Source organism: Agelaius tricolor, unplaced genomic scaffold (genome assembly GCF_023055355.1).
Source record: "Agelaius tricolor isolate 1412-34295 unplaced genomic scaffold, bAgeTri1.0.p SCAF_6, whole genome shotgun sequence".
NCBI classification, from domain to species: Eukaryota; Metazoa; Chordata; class Aves; order Passeriformes; family Icteridae; genus Agelaius; species Agelaius tricolor.
This window is the reverse complement of record NW_027269266.1, coordinates 52,330,535-52,345,877: the sequence shown is the minus strand read 5'-3', so window position 1 is coordinate 52,345,877 and position 15,343 is coordinate 52,330,535. Positions and strand designations below refer to the sequence as shown.

Genomic DNA, 15,343 nt, shown 5'->3' with positions numbered 1-15,343 from the left:
CTTCTGATACAGCTCAGGATACACTTGGCCTTCGGGGCTGCAAGAACACATTGCCAAGTCTCATCCACCAACACCCTTGTGTCTATGTGTATATGGTGGTATGTCTCATTTTGCTGAACAATTTTCCTGTTGCTTCTTTCACTTTTCCCCATTTTTCTGTTTTCTTTTTATGTTGTTCTTCTGTTGTTCAAAATTGAATAATTAACTTTCAATATTTAAAGAGTTGTAACATTGATCAAATTGAAGAGATGTTTATTTTGATGATACTACTAAAAATACTTAATATTTCATTTTTATAGTTGAAGACATTTTTTAGATGAAATGCCACCATTTCCTTTATGTAAGCCCTGGCTGACAGTAGAAACAAACTAGTGAAGTTGGTCTTTGATTTTACTTACACTTCAGAGCAGAAACAAAGGCAGCTGTTGAACCACCCATTTGGCCACAGTTTGTAGTGTTCCTTTGGTTGTGTTGGCTTAAGTAGTGTTAGGACATTACCCTGCCATGGGGGGTAATATTCAGAGAAATTATTGCTATACTGAGGATTTGGGATTTTTCCCCTCCATGGTCAGCTCCATTACTTGGGATTTCACCTTCACTTTAAATGTGTGCTATTCTTTCATTGCTGTTTGCAGGACTATGTAGGCAAAGACCATCAGGCCCACACCTGGTATGAAGGTGCAGGGTGACAATTTCATGTGCAAGCCAAGGCCTACAATTTTATTGCAGAAGTCATCTTGACAATGGTAGGTTCAAGTTGTAAGATCTGAGAGATCCAATATCAGATCTCTTGAAATCCTAGGGTGCTAAAATCACACTGATAGATTAATCAGTAGAAAATATTCAGATACTGTTAAAAATCACCCCAGATTTCTTTTTAAATTAGAAACAAACAACTGACTTTTAAAATTTAGCTAATATTGGGAAGCAGAAAAATAATAAATTAATTTCTGCAAAAACTCTTGTCTAAGCACCTTGATACAATTGATGTATCTATTAATCCATGAACAAAAAGGAAAGAAACATACTGAATACTTGAAGTGATAATCTGACTCCACCAAGGATTCTGGCAACGCTCTGTTGCTTGAAGAGGGCCAGAATTGCAGTCTCTGTGATTAGTAAAGGAGGACAAAACCCCTTTCTCTATAAAAGAAGTTGAAGTCTGAATTTACATTAAATATCTCGGTACAGTTTCTCAGTACCTGCACTGCATTTTGTACCTATATGAGGAACCTGTACCTCATAAAGATACAATCTGGTGTAATTTATTTTAATCAACAGTGCTATGCAGATTACTGTGCCTAACTCCCTTAGAGAAGTAATGATAAGGGAATCCCTTGAATTAACCCTTGGGCTTTCAAAACTGTCTTATTGCTGTTTTGCACATGACACCTGTTTTGCAGCTCCTTTGTGAAGAGTGCTTGCTTTCAGCTGTATGATGTATAAAAGGAACTGTAAAAGACATGCAAAAAATTCTCAAAACATACAAAATTATACTTTTGTAGCATGAGAACTTTTAGGGATGTGGGATTTTTTTCTTCAAGAACATCTTTGACAAGCAGGATTGTTTAAGAATTTGAGTCCAAGCATTGCCAGAGTAAGAAGCCTATTCTGCTTTGTCTCAGAGAAGACATAGCATTGTGGAATGTGTTCTCACTGTGGAAGTGTTGGATGGGGCTTAGAGCAAAGTGGTCTAGTGAAATACATCACTGCCCATGGCTGGGGAATTAAACTAGATGGTCTTTAAAAGGCCCTTTCCAACTCAAACCATTCAGTGTGACTCTGTAAGTATCTTTTGGGATCAGTCCCTGTCACATGTTATTCCTGAACCATCTTTGAATATAATCTGAAGTAGCAGCATTTCCTAGAAAGGAGCAATGCCTCCTGACTAGGGAAATCACTGGCAATTAAATAGTCTGTACTGTGGCACGCCAGTGCTTCAAGCCTGTGGCATTGCCTTGCTTTATTTCTTGACAAAATTCAAATGTATCAAAACCATAAATTGTCTTCAACTTGTACAATAATTTAAGAGGACAGATTAGCAAGGCCCAGGGTGAAATTTCATACCAAAATTAGAGGGAAGAGGGATGTGGTTCAGCATCACGTCAGTCACACAAGGTTTAAGGAAGAGATCCAGTTGTAGTACTCCTTATGTGTGAATCAGTGAGCAATTAGGATATTTAGGAGAGGGTATTTGGACAAGGGGAAACTGGAAAGGGGAACCTGAATCCAGTTTTAGTCATCTCAAAGCTGCATGCAATAATGAGTAGCCCTGTTGTTTAAGTAGAGACAAGTGGATATCTTTTTCTTAACCCGACAAGAATTTACTTTGTTAAAAAAAGAAATAAAATCTTCTTAAACCTCAGTAAGTTTCTGTTTTCAATTAAGATTTACCCTTGGGTCCTATGGTAACACCCCTGAGGACATTTGCTCATTTGCCCTTCTGAAACACTTCTTCCATCTGTGTTTTTCCTGCTCCATTTCTGTCTGTGTGCATGGACAGCACGCCATGTACAGTATGGTGTGTGACACACATTAATACATATAGATAGCCTTCTGCTTCTGACCTTACAAACTGTCCACTTCAGCATTGTCATTCTATGAAATGTCCAACTGTAGTCCAAGAAATGCATTTTAAATGTGAATGCAAACATTTCTATTACTGATAACACCAACACAGCATTTTTTGCTTTGCTGGGATTAGGACCTTGATAGTTAAAGTTACATTGGAGTAATGACAGTCCAAGGTTGCGTCCTTTACAGACATGGCAAAGGAAGGGGAGGCCTTTGATATGTCTCTGCTGATAAAATTAAGAAGGATTATTTCTTGTGTTTGGTGAGATTATATTAAAAGTGAAAGAATATATTTGTTACTCATAAATATGTTAGGTCACAAAAATGGGGAGATATTTATGTGTTGCACTGCACTGCAGTTGTATTTCATTCATGCTGAAAGTCTGATTTTAGAAAACAATTTGAAATCTGATAATGATGTAAATAAATGCCTCTCCCCTCAGTGAAAATAGCCATCTTCTCACATGAACAGGAAAGCAGTTGCCTTTCAGCTAGGGACATAATAAAATAAAATAAAATAAAATAAAATAAAATAAAATAAAATAAAATAATAAAAGCATTGTGATCTGAAAAGAGAAACTCTCAGGAAATTTCAGCTTAGAAGGCTGACTCTGAATATGCTTCACCGTGCTTCACTTTCATGCTCCATAAAATGGGGGTAATAATCTTTATTGATCTGTCTACCTTTTAGCAATGCATTAAGAACTTAAATTGTATCTTTACAGTCTTTTCAACAGTCTTGATATATGCAGCTCTTACAATACAGCTTAGTAGCTGGGCTTGCCATTTTATCAGATTCTCCCACAGGAGAGCTGCCCTGCTTTACTTTATGGTTTTCTGGTCTTCCCATGCTAAGGCCTTCTAACTGGGCAAGTTTGGTAAATTGATGACAACTACTGCTTGTTTCCTGAGCTGCCATAGCCAACAGTGCACTCTTCTTGCTCCAGGTGTCAGTGTAGGTTGTCACCTGGTACTTCATGGTTGAGCCTACCTAGAGGCACATCACTGGGTGTGACTGCTGAAGGAACAGTCACTCATTAGGAGCCTGTCACTCAGTGGAGTCGTATCTTAGCCTAATAATGGGAGAGAGTGATGACAGCCACCTGTCCCTCCAGCTATGCCTGAATTACTTGGATATCTTTGCATGGTGCTTTTTTAAGAATGGATTTTTTGGGTTGTTGTATGTCACCTCTGGTGATTTCAGTAGGCAGAGGTCTTCACATATCTTTGTTACTCTTTACCATGCATTTCACACCTGTATTCATTTTATATCCACAGCAAGAGATTCAGTGGTGTTTACTTTTGCACTCTCATAAAGCAACTTAGTGGTCTGCCCAAAAAGCTAACTGATGTTTTCACTAAACAGTTATTTTAGACCTAATTTTACACTGTATTGGATGGGTTCCATTAATAGAATATATAACTTAATTGTTGAAATTAGTAAGAATGTTATATGTTTTGTTTTATACATTTGTTTGGGGAATAAACTTGCTTTTGAGTTTCATTAGGAATACTTCAGCCTATTTTCATGAGAAAGCTTCTCTGTGTCTAGTGCTATGTATACATCTCTTTCTCTTTCCATCCATTCAGCTCTCCATACCTACTTAACGGTTTGTGAATCAGCTGATTAATTTCTATAAAATTTGTCAGAAACAAAGAGATCTAAAAAGATAACTAAGCCCCCAAGTGGAATGAGAACCAGCAGACAGACTGTGGAAAACTACAATATTTCTATCTCCACTGAGGAAAAAAATTGAATTGTACTAGTGGGAGTCAAAATGGACAACGTAGTGTTGTGAATGCTGAGGATAAAGAGGAAGAAGCCAGTTTTCTGTAAAGGGCAGACTGGAAGTCTTAGGATGGAGTAGGTGTTTTCAGCGAGGCTATGATTAAGAGAGAGGAGAAGATGAAGGAAATAGAGATGTGATGTGCTTTTTTTTATTTTTCCTGTTCCAACAATCCTATGACTCCAGCTTCGTAGGTTGCTGTTTGGAAAATAAAAGAAAAAGTTTGGGTTTATGCCCAAGTTTCATCAGAAGTTCATTTCAGATTCTCTAATACCTGTAAAAAGAATCTTGCAACAGCATAACTTTTTCCAGCCTAGCAGCTTATTGACTGACAAGCTTTCTTACGACATCTGTTTGACATCTCATCCTAATATTACTTTTACAGGCACATTCACATTTTAGGAAATCACTGTATTCTCAAGTCTGAGATGTCACAAGTGTCTCTTTCTGCAACTACTTGCCCCAGAAATGTTAGCTAATATATTTTATCTAACATCAGCCCTCCTGTTGTGTTGTACTTCATAGCTGTCATCCAAAACCAGCTGCATTTTTATGAACGTATCTTAATAAGGCATGCCGTGAAAGGTACCAGTATCCCTTTGTGTCTTCCTGAGATCACATGGGAGTAAAAGGTGGTCATCTAGAGTGCCAGGTATTAGAAAATCAAGTAAAATTACATAAGCCCCACTAGTAACCCTTTAATGGATGACGTAAAAAGCAAGACAAAAAGACTGATACTTTTATCTATCTCACTCTGTGTTAAAATTAATAGTGGAAAGAAACCATAATCCAAGGCCCAGAGTGTGGCCCACAATTTGCTTTATACACTCTTAAACCACAGCAGATTTGCTGCAGGTGACAGTGGACAGTGGTAAAATGTATAGGTGATATGTGATGTGACAAATGAATTGGAAAGTCCTCATCACCCCAGTGAAGGAATGACTGTTTCCCACCCTCAGCCTGTCTTACCAGTCTCTCTGTGCTTTTATCACCTGAGTTTGATTCAACATGAAGAATATAAGGAATTACATGTGGCAAGTATATGTGGCATGCGTACATTCTCCCTGTGTTGTTTCTTCCAGATTATTGGAACAATCCCACTGATGCCTAATCCAGTCCCGTCCAGCCAGGCGGCAGGTGGAGCTCAGGGACTTCAGGTGCAACCGATAACTCCACAGTTATTGACCAATGCCCAGGGTCAGATCATCGCCACTGTCATCGGCAACCAGATACTCCCAGTGATCAATACCCAGGGAATAACACTATCGCCGCTCAAACCAGGCCAGCAGGTAAATTGTCTGTCGCCTGAATGATTATCAAAACAGACACACAGAAATTTTCTGCTCCTCATGGACACTCTCATGGCCTCTCTAAAAACTCCCACTTCTTTAACATCTTTAATAAAAAAAATTAATTCTGTCCTGCATAGTGCATTACTGCATACTGTATATGTAGTAATTAATAATGTCCTATTATATAATTTATTTATACATTCAAGAATTATCTATTTATTCTTTTTCTTTTCTTTTCAAGGTCAGTATAGGACCAACTGAGATGTTTTCTGCAATGAAAATGCAGTAGGAATATGAGACAGAGGAGATCCATCTGGCTCATCTGGCCTATAAAGTTCAGTTCCTTAGTTAGTGGTGACCTAGTAGATTGGGGCTTGAAGTTATTTGGAACATGCAGGGAAAACAAGGGAAAATATAAAATCTTATTAGATTTCCTCACTGGAAAATCAGATATAGTTATGTATAATTGCATAGACAGAAAGTATTCTGTAGAAATTATTACTCAGTGTAAGGTTGCAGGTAGTTGACAGACTTAAGGATGGATCCAGTGACCACACTGAAGTCCAAAAACACTTCTGTAGCTCTTCTTATAGCACTCTAGAGTCAAATCCATTCGTTTTGCCTACATCTGTAGAGCAAGGAATTGTAGTCCTATCTTTTATCTCAGAAAGAGGGGAAATTGAGGACAGAAAACACATCAAATGTGATTACCAAAGAGGTACTTACAAAAATGTCCCTCACTTAAATATTCCGCTTAGCATTCCTACTGCTGGTCGCGTTTGTTTGCCATTCCTGTTGACACCTCCAGACACAGGGAGCAGCTCCTTGTATGCTGCTGAGTATCCCAGGCCACCTGAATTCCAAACTGACTATTTATTCTTTTCTTTTTTTTTTTTTTCAAATTTAGGAGTAGAGAACCTATGGATCTCTAACGTCACTTTTTTGTTTGTTCTGAAAACATTTTACATCCCATTGGTTACCTGCTTTTTCCCCATCCTATCCTCTGTAGTATGTAGCATGGGCATTTTTCAAAGCACTTATCATTTATCTAACTCTATTTTCTTTAAGGGGAGTGTACTTGCACTACTGGCAAATGCTTTTGCAATGGTTGCATATACATGGTTTCAAACAAAGCTGAATGGATCTGAGGGCAGGCTCCATGTTCTCCACCACAGGAAAGCCTGACAATGAAATATGAAACTCAGCAGTTCACATTTGGTTTCCTGGGGATGCATGGGATGGGTGGTTTTGAGCCAGTCCCCTGAAGGGATTAGATCTTTTCCTCTGTTATGGGGGAAGCACTCAAAAATCATAGCAATCCTGAGATCCCATTTGAGACTTATGAAATTTAAGTGTAAATAGGAGGATAAAGGACATGTATTATTGCCTGAGACATTCTCACATGCAGGGCAACTCACCTTCTGAGTTCTGCAGCAAAGCAACTTTCTCCAGGCAATGTCTGCCAGTAGTGTCAGTGGGCAGAGATGATACAGAGGTGTAACATTTTCTGCACAGCTCATGGCACTGGGCTCACATAAAGGGATGAACTGTGAAAGCTGAAGCTTCCTGAATGAGCAGGGGTGCAAAGCAGAGAGCGCTGTTTAGCCACATCATACTGTACTGTACTTGTTTGCCCAACCTGTGTGCTCATGTGCAGGGATCAGCTGGCAAAAATATCAGTCAGCAGAGAACAGATTATGTCCCAGAGCCAAAGATGATCCCCATTAAGCTGATCTGCCCAGCAGTGCTATGGAGGTAGAAAACATTATTTTGCCAATACTATTTATACAGGGTTCAGCCTCTGCCTCTTTTTCACATGGAGTCCTGAGGTGCCAGGGGTTGCAAGAAGGGCCACCAAACAACACATTCTCCTAACCTTGAATCAGCTTTTCTTGAAGTCTAATCAAGACAGTATTTTTGATCAGGGAGGGAAAAAAATGTAGTGTAAATACTATATGAAAAAATATATCGGTTTAGGTTATTGTTTTTATAGGAACCACAGAAAATTATTTCAGTGTATTTGTGCTCCCTCTACTGGCTCTTCTGGTTTTACTGAAAGAAGTCAGAGAAAATTTTGTCATGAATTTCAGTGATAGCACAAAAGGTGCATGAGAGCTAGATTCTTCATAGAAATAATGCTGATGGACAGTGAAAAACAATTGAGCTGGTACTATACAAACTGTTGTATCATTTGGAAAGTGAATAGATTTGCTCGAAGTTTAAGGAGATCCTGGGTTTATTTTTTTGCCTGTGTAGAGATTTAGACTAACTGTAGTGTTTGGCCAATGACAGCATATTAAGTCATAAGGTTTAAAATATCATTTTCAAAAGAACTCAGTGAGTGCTTCAAATCAGAGGGCTCAGCAGGAATTCAAAATATTTTTGAAAATGGTGTCACACAGTATTTGGTGTCTTCTAACTTGATGAAGGAAGCTTCAGCAGGGGGAAAGATTACAACACAAGTTTGGGGAAAGTTTTTAGCATGTCTTGAAGAAATAAATAATGTAGTAAAAATGTTCTAGTTACAGATAGTCCTAGTTTAGCTTTCAACTTGTCACTTCCATGGAATCTTAGATACTGAAGGAGAAAAAGAGCAATGGTACTGAGCTGCAGCTTGTTAGCTGAGTCACAATAATTGAGCCTTTGTAAACTGTTCCAGTTGCTAAGTAATGCATACTAGTACTTACCTTTTCCCTGATGACTGAAGACTTAAATGCCTCAGATATTGTTAGTCAGCTTTACTTAGGTAGACTATATGTGTTATTTATTCATACAACTTTTTCAGACTTGACAGACTAAAACCAGAATGTCTCCTAATGGAAATGAGTTCATAGAATACTCACATGCAGTGTAAAGCGGTGCTTCTTTTTCTGCACTGTAAATAGGTTGCTTTTCAATGTACACTAGCAAGTCTGATGTAGTCCTATTCTTTCTGTATTTAAGTATAAATAGATGGGTTTGATTTATGTTCTTTAAACTACCCACAGTAGGTATTGTTCCTCTTCAAATTACACCAAGTAGGTAAAACTTCAGATATTTTACTATTTCCAACATTTTGCTAATCTAAGGTGCACCAAGAATTCTCCTAGAAATTGCAATGGCTTTCTAAAGCAGGCAGTTGCTTGCACTCCTGTTTTATTCAGTATCCTTTTTATCTCTGTTCATAAACAAGGGGTTTTTTGCCTTTAATAATTTTTGCTTAGCCATTTCCACACTCTTCAAGATTTTTTGATCAGAACTGAATGCCATGGTCACAGGGAGGATGCATCCCTGTTTTACATAACATGATATTATTTTCAGCATTATTTTCTTTCGTTATCTCAGTACAGCCTTACTTCTTGCTTTTTTCTATCTCTGTTCATGGAACAGTTTTACTTAATGAGCAGATGTATCCATCATTATATATCTTTGCTTCCCTGATTATTTTCATGTGTATCACTAAAATGGTTCCTTTTGATGCGAATCACTTTGCACTGATCCCCTACCTGTCAAAATGCTCTCCTGGCATGCTCCAAACAGGATTTGTAAGTTTTTCATGGTATTCTGTACTAACTGAAGAAATTCATGTGTTCTTCCTGCAGATGCCACTTTACCATTATTCACCATATTTCCTTGCTGGCTGCTAAAATATTTCAAAAATTTGGTGTAAATCCATTGTTTTCTACTTGTAGTCTTCTTTCTTGAAAAAGAAATAATAAAATTCTCTAATTTTATGCTTCTTGCTTTATAAGCTCTTCATGTCCCATAATAGAAGACTATCTGATAAGTTTAATTTCTGTACGTCCTCCATGCTTCTCAAGAGGAATTTTGTCAAAATATAGGTTGCATGGCTAAGGGTGCATTGTTTATGAGAAAAGATGAATTTGTTGTAAAAATTTGTTTGCATTGTCATTTGTTATCAGATTTGAGAAATTTGTTTCAAGGTGTTCTTTCATATCACTAACAACAAAACCTTAACACCAGCACAGCTGAACTTGAACCATGAACTGCCGTCTTATAAAATTTAGGAAAGTGTGCACCTTGCTTAACTTAGTCATAAGGAGTTAGGTATCTGGTGTAAGCTAGTTAACTGGATTTCCTGCATAGACATAGACAAGGAAGACATATGCATGTCCAGTGAAAAACTCAAGATACCAAAATAGAGAAGTTTTTGGGTAGGTTGGATCTCTAATAGGTATCTTAGGATATCCATTGTTACCATTGACATGAGAGAGGGCTAGGGTAGCTATTTGAAGATTTTCAAATAATTCTATGGTGAGCAAAATTGACTGAGAAAAATCCAGCTGCTAATGATCACTGGGGTTCAAACACATTCTTGTTTATGAATTTCCTAAACAGCTTTCCTAATAATTGGTGTTTTCATAACTATTTTCTTTTCCATACAGAAGCAACTTCTGTACATTCTGTTGTTCTCTGGTGTACCACATAAAGTGGGTTCCCATCTCACTTTTGCCTGGCTCTTTCTTTCTACATACTAGATTCATTAAATCAGGACTGTAGTCCCAGTTGTCCTCAGTCTTGTTGTATCCACAATGCCTGACAGAATTTTTCATACTTCATCATGTCTTACAGCACGACCAGCTTTGGGCTTCTGCCAATTCTAACACAGTAAAATGAGCTAGTAGGTAGTATTTTCCTACATTTTCAGTTCCCCATCTTTGTTGTCATTGGCCATCATGCTCCAGATTAACTGTTGAAAAGACATAGATGCCTCTCAGATGGGTCTGTGGTGATTCTTGTACATCTGCTTGCCAAATTTCACGTTAGATGTTCCCTTTCTGCAGTCTCAACCTGCCACAAACTCCCTATCATCCTGTTATCACAACTCCATGCAATCCCTTGTTATTCTCTCCTGTTTAAATCTAACCAGCTCTCAATCATTTCCTCTCTGCAATGCTCCTATAGCTTTGATGCTGTCTTGTTTTATGAGAAATGCACTCTTTTTTCTCTGTTTCAATATAGTCACTAAACTGTGTTGTCTCAATTCAATTTTGCTTTTCTTTTGCTTCTTATATGACTTTCAGTGATGAGGGTGACAATTTTTCTCGCTTCTTTCTCTTTTCCTTTACCATCATCATTGCATAACTCTATTTCATCTATGGATAAATTGCTAGAATTTTGAAAGTCAAGATTACTAGACTACTTACTACTACAAGGGACTACATCAGACTTTCCATGCCACAGCATGACATTGACTTGTAGCTTCCATCTTTTCCTGACCAGTTTTCTTTGTGGCATCAGCACTTGTAGGAGAAGGATATCTCAAAAACAGTTGATATAACTGCACCAAACCATTGGGAATAGTATGATGTCACTACATTAGCTGTCATTCTAAGCAACTGAGGCACAGAAAGCATGCAGTGCTGTTCACTGTAGGAAAAGGAGGGTTACCTTTGAATTATGCACTTGCACATTTAAAACCGTTATTATAAATAATACTATTGTAATATTCAGATTATTAATTAACATTATTAAGTGATAAGTAATTTATAATCAGTGATTAGTGTATTGTCAATAATATTGTTGTTATATTGACATTATATACTTCCTGATGGGGTAAAAAATTATTTATGCACCTCATTTGCCTATAAAATTAAATCTTTTACACAAGTCCAGCTATATTCCCAAACTCATTTAACAATTTGAAAGTGTGCTTTGAAAGTAGTTGTGATTCAATAGAAAGGCTTTGAAAGAACTTCAGCAGATGGTGTCAAAGTCCTGCCCCCAGTTATGTCCAGAACAGTCTTCATTTTGGGCGGAGTATGTACACAGCCAGGGTGAACCTAAGGATATTTTCTATATTAGTTTCCAAATGTAGCTATTTTGTCAGTCTAAGCAGTATGTACAAACACCTTTTATACTATATGTACTATACTATATTGTACTATACTGGGAGAGAGGATGCTTATTAGGTATCAAGTATCTTTCGTATTCAGTTTCATATATGCAGTTACTTGAATTTATTTGAGTAACCTAAATTAGGGTGAGGGGGTACAGTATTTGTAACATACTCTGGCACAGCTGACTGTGAAAGGGATTTGGCATGAAGGATGGGGATATGTGTATTAACTTGTTCTTTCCAATTGCTAGAAGATTTAAGGAAACATCTTTGAAGCCCATGCCTGCTCATGCAGTCTGTTTAAAAACAGACTTCATCTGCCATTGTGCTCTTGAATCATGCAGTGTCCTCAGCATGCCATTACTCTTTCTCAAAATCAAATGTATTTTAGGAAATGTTTACAGAGCAGAGGACTCCATTTACAAGAAAATAGAAGCATGAAACACCTAAACTACTACTACTATAAGGCATTATCCTGCAATTTTGAAGTGTTTTGGAATGTCTTTTTTATATCAAGATACTTATTTTTCAAACCTTCCATGGACTTTAGTCTTTGCAAGAGTTAATGTCCATATTTCCCATCAGAAAAAATTGAAAATCATTAACATAAAGGGGATTACTTAAGATGCATTTCTTGCTCTTTGTACCACTCCTTTTAGTTTCATCTCTTCTGCCCTTCTTCTAATAGTTGTCTATTTTGCCTGTGTCTTCTCTAATTTGTTGTGTTTCCTTATCTCTTAGATTCCCTTTTCAAGAATCATAGAAAAAAAGGAAAGGACCTGAAGAGGTCATGTACTTTGTCTCCTCCGACTAGGCAGGATCAGTTGTCCCTGTATCATTCTTGACAGATGTTCGTCTAGCTTGTTCTTTAAAATCTTCAGTGATGGAGGCTCCCTAGGCAATCTAGGCACCTCTACTTAGTGCTCTAAATGTCTTCTTGATGCCTGACCCTAGCTTTCCTTACTGAAATTTAAGTTCTTTATTTTCTTCTGCTTTCCATTAAGTCCATATTTCACCCTTGCTGTTTGTCCAGACTCTCCGTAAAACCAAGTAGCAACTCTGTTCTGATACAGGGCAATGTTCCATCAAAAATTTTCTAGATTTCCACTTAGTTTCTTTATCTTTCCTTATTTTATGCTAAATACCTTGTTACCCTATCACTTTTATGCAGCTTTCTGGATGCAGAAAACAACATCCCTGATCTCATAAGCCCTTTAACACAGAACTCCAGTCAACCATCCCAAGCATAGGGATACCCTAGATAATTTAAGAACAAAATTCAGTCTTACAGACCTAACTAATTCTTTACCTCTGCATTTATCAGTCAATACTAACTTCACTGTTGAAAGCAATATGTAAAGCTTGTATAAAAGAAATACAAATAAGGCCCTTCGCAGTTTTCAGTTTATTCTTATAAAGTATTATGAAGCACTTTTCCCTTCTCATATTCACTTCATCCCACTAGCTGTAGTGTGCATACACATATTCCTGCCAGATACAGATCACAGTTCCATACAGTCATCATTCTGGCAAGTCTCCTATATCCACTTACAAAGAAAGGCACTTACAGCAAGTGTTTCTGTAATTTCTGTGCCTCCTTCTGTCTTTGGATGGAAAACGCACAACAGTCATAAATATAATTCATATCATACATACGTGTCCAAAATTGAGAAAAGTCAGCTATTGCAAGTACAAATTGATTCTGTCATCTAGAATCTAATTCATAATCTAATCGTTGTCTCTCCTTAAGGCTAGTTCTGGAGTGGAAATTATACTGGATGAAAATAGAGAGTATTTTGATGCAATTTCATGCCATAGATAACAATCACTGTTTTTTAAGCAGGACATTTTCAGCTTAACGTAATCTACTGTAAAGCAGAGGGTATGCTGGAAATAATGTAGGGAGTTAAAGATGGAATCCTCCCTCAGTCTTTGGTCAGGTCTTAAGGTGATTCTTCAGCCTCTTCGACCCCATTGCTCACTTCACCCTCACAAGCAGTGTGTTAGAATCCAACCTGTAAATATCCCTTATATATTGCTGTTACCTTACTTAAGGTAACTATGAATCCAAACTTCACTAGCCATATTCCTTTATGCCCAACCTAATTATGAGAATTTCTTACATTTGTTTAAATATTTCTGGACCTTTAACAAGAAAGTTGCCAAGCTTCTGAGTATTCCAGTTACTTTAAAAATATATGCATAGTACAAAACATGTGCAGAGACTCAAACACTTTCTAGACTCAACCATCATATTATGCACACGCTACATAGTGACTCTGACTTTGTGCTGCCTTTCATGCAGAGCTGAAAAACGCAGAGTGCCCTCTCATTCTAGAGCTTCCTGGAGGCTTCAGTTTCACTGTGGAAGTGCTCAGTAGTAGAACTGTTCAGTGACTATGTTGTAACATAGCTGGAAATTGTTGGATTTGCTTTCTCCCTGAGAAATACTGATGGGAAATGGTGTAGAATAAAAAAAAATTATGGGTGGAAGATCAAGGTTCAAGAGATTATCCAGTCCAACCTGGAGTAACTACTCCAGTTTTTAGTTAATATGGTCCTAACTACATTCATAGAAACCCACAGATTCCACCAGTAATCTATGCCAGTGTTTCACTACCATGTTAGATAGCTTTTCCCAACATCTAATTTGAACCTTCCAAATAACTAGGCCCATTATAAAATGAATAAAGGACAGAATAATTATGTCCTCTTTTCATTAGCTATGCCTATATTCAAAGCAGGCATCATATCCCACTTGGTCTTCCCTCCTTTAGATTAAACGTGACCAGTTCATTACAGGTGCCTTCATAAGCTTCAGTTAACTCCCAGGCCTTTAGCCATTCTAATTATTTAACTCTAGTTGGTCTAGATTTTAATGCAGTCTAGCACCTAGCTGTGGGCATGGCATCCTCCTCTGCAGAGGTCTTTCCAGGGCTCAGTAGAAAAGGTGCATTTCACATGCACTGCAGACATCACTCCCACTAACATGTCTTGGTATGGGAGTTGCCTTTACTTCACTTTTGCAACACCACAGGTTTGCAGCCAGTATGTTCAAAGCACAGAAACATTTTGATTCCTAATCTTTAATCCAGCCTGTCAAAATTTCCTCCCAGCATGTCATCAACGTATAAATTTAGTAAAGGTGTTCTCTGCTCCGTCATCCAGGTCATTAAGAAAATATTGAGTAGTGTTGAATGAGGACAGACTTCTGTGAAGCACCATGCATGCCCATTTTTTTCTCCACAGATACTTACTTCATCCTCAGTTTTGCTTTCCAAATATTTTGGCATTCATTCTGCAGCAATTTCACCTAAACTATGCTTCCTTAGATTATAAAGAATGTCACATGAGGGAGTATCAAGACACTTGTAAAGTCAAACCACCTACTGCTTTTTCCTGGTCCACAAAGCCAATTACCCTGTCTTAGAGGGAGATCAGATTGGTTTGACACAGTTTCTTTCTGCAATCCAAGTTGTCTGTTGCTACCTTGTTTTCTTGCAAGTGCTTACAAATTGTTTGATTATTTTCTTCAGTAGTTTACTGTGGTTGAAATTTAGTTGACTGGCCTATAATTTTGCAGATCTTTCTCTTTAAAGGTAGCTGCTGCATTTGTTCTTGCGTCCTCACAGATAAGCACTAACATCTCTTAGACTGTTCCACATAGTGTGAAAGCATCTAACTCATCTAAATACAGTACTTATCTTCCCTTGCCTGCGCTGAAATCTTTAGTTTTGCCAGAGATTCCCTCAGACAACAGACCCAGACACCAAACACCTGCCTGTTTCTGAAAGCTGCAGTCTGGATGTGATGTGGATATAATGCATGGGCAGGCAGTCCACTTCTTCAGT

General features: G+C 37.7%; 1 protein-coding gene across 1 annotated transcript in view; it reads left to right on the top strand.

The window, feature by feature from the left end:
* POU6F2 (POU class 6 homeobox 2) overlaps nucleotides 1–15,343 on the top strand; it is a 312,837-nt gene that overhangs the window by 278,778 nt on the left and 18,716 nt on the right. Inside the window, exon 7 of the mRNA XM_071429815.1 lies at nucleotides 5,444–5,650. Within this exon, the coding sequence (XP_071285916.1) occupies nucleotides 5,444–5,650 (207 nt within the window). The remainder of the gene's footprint in view (nucleotides 1–5,443; nucleotides 5,651–15,343) is intronic.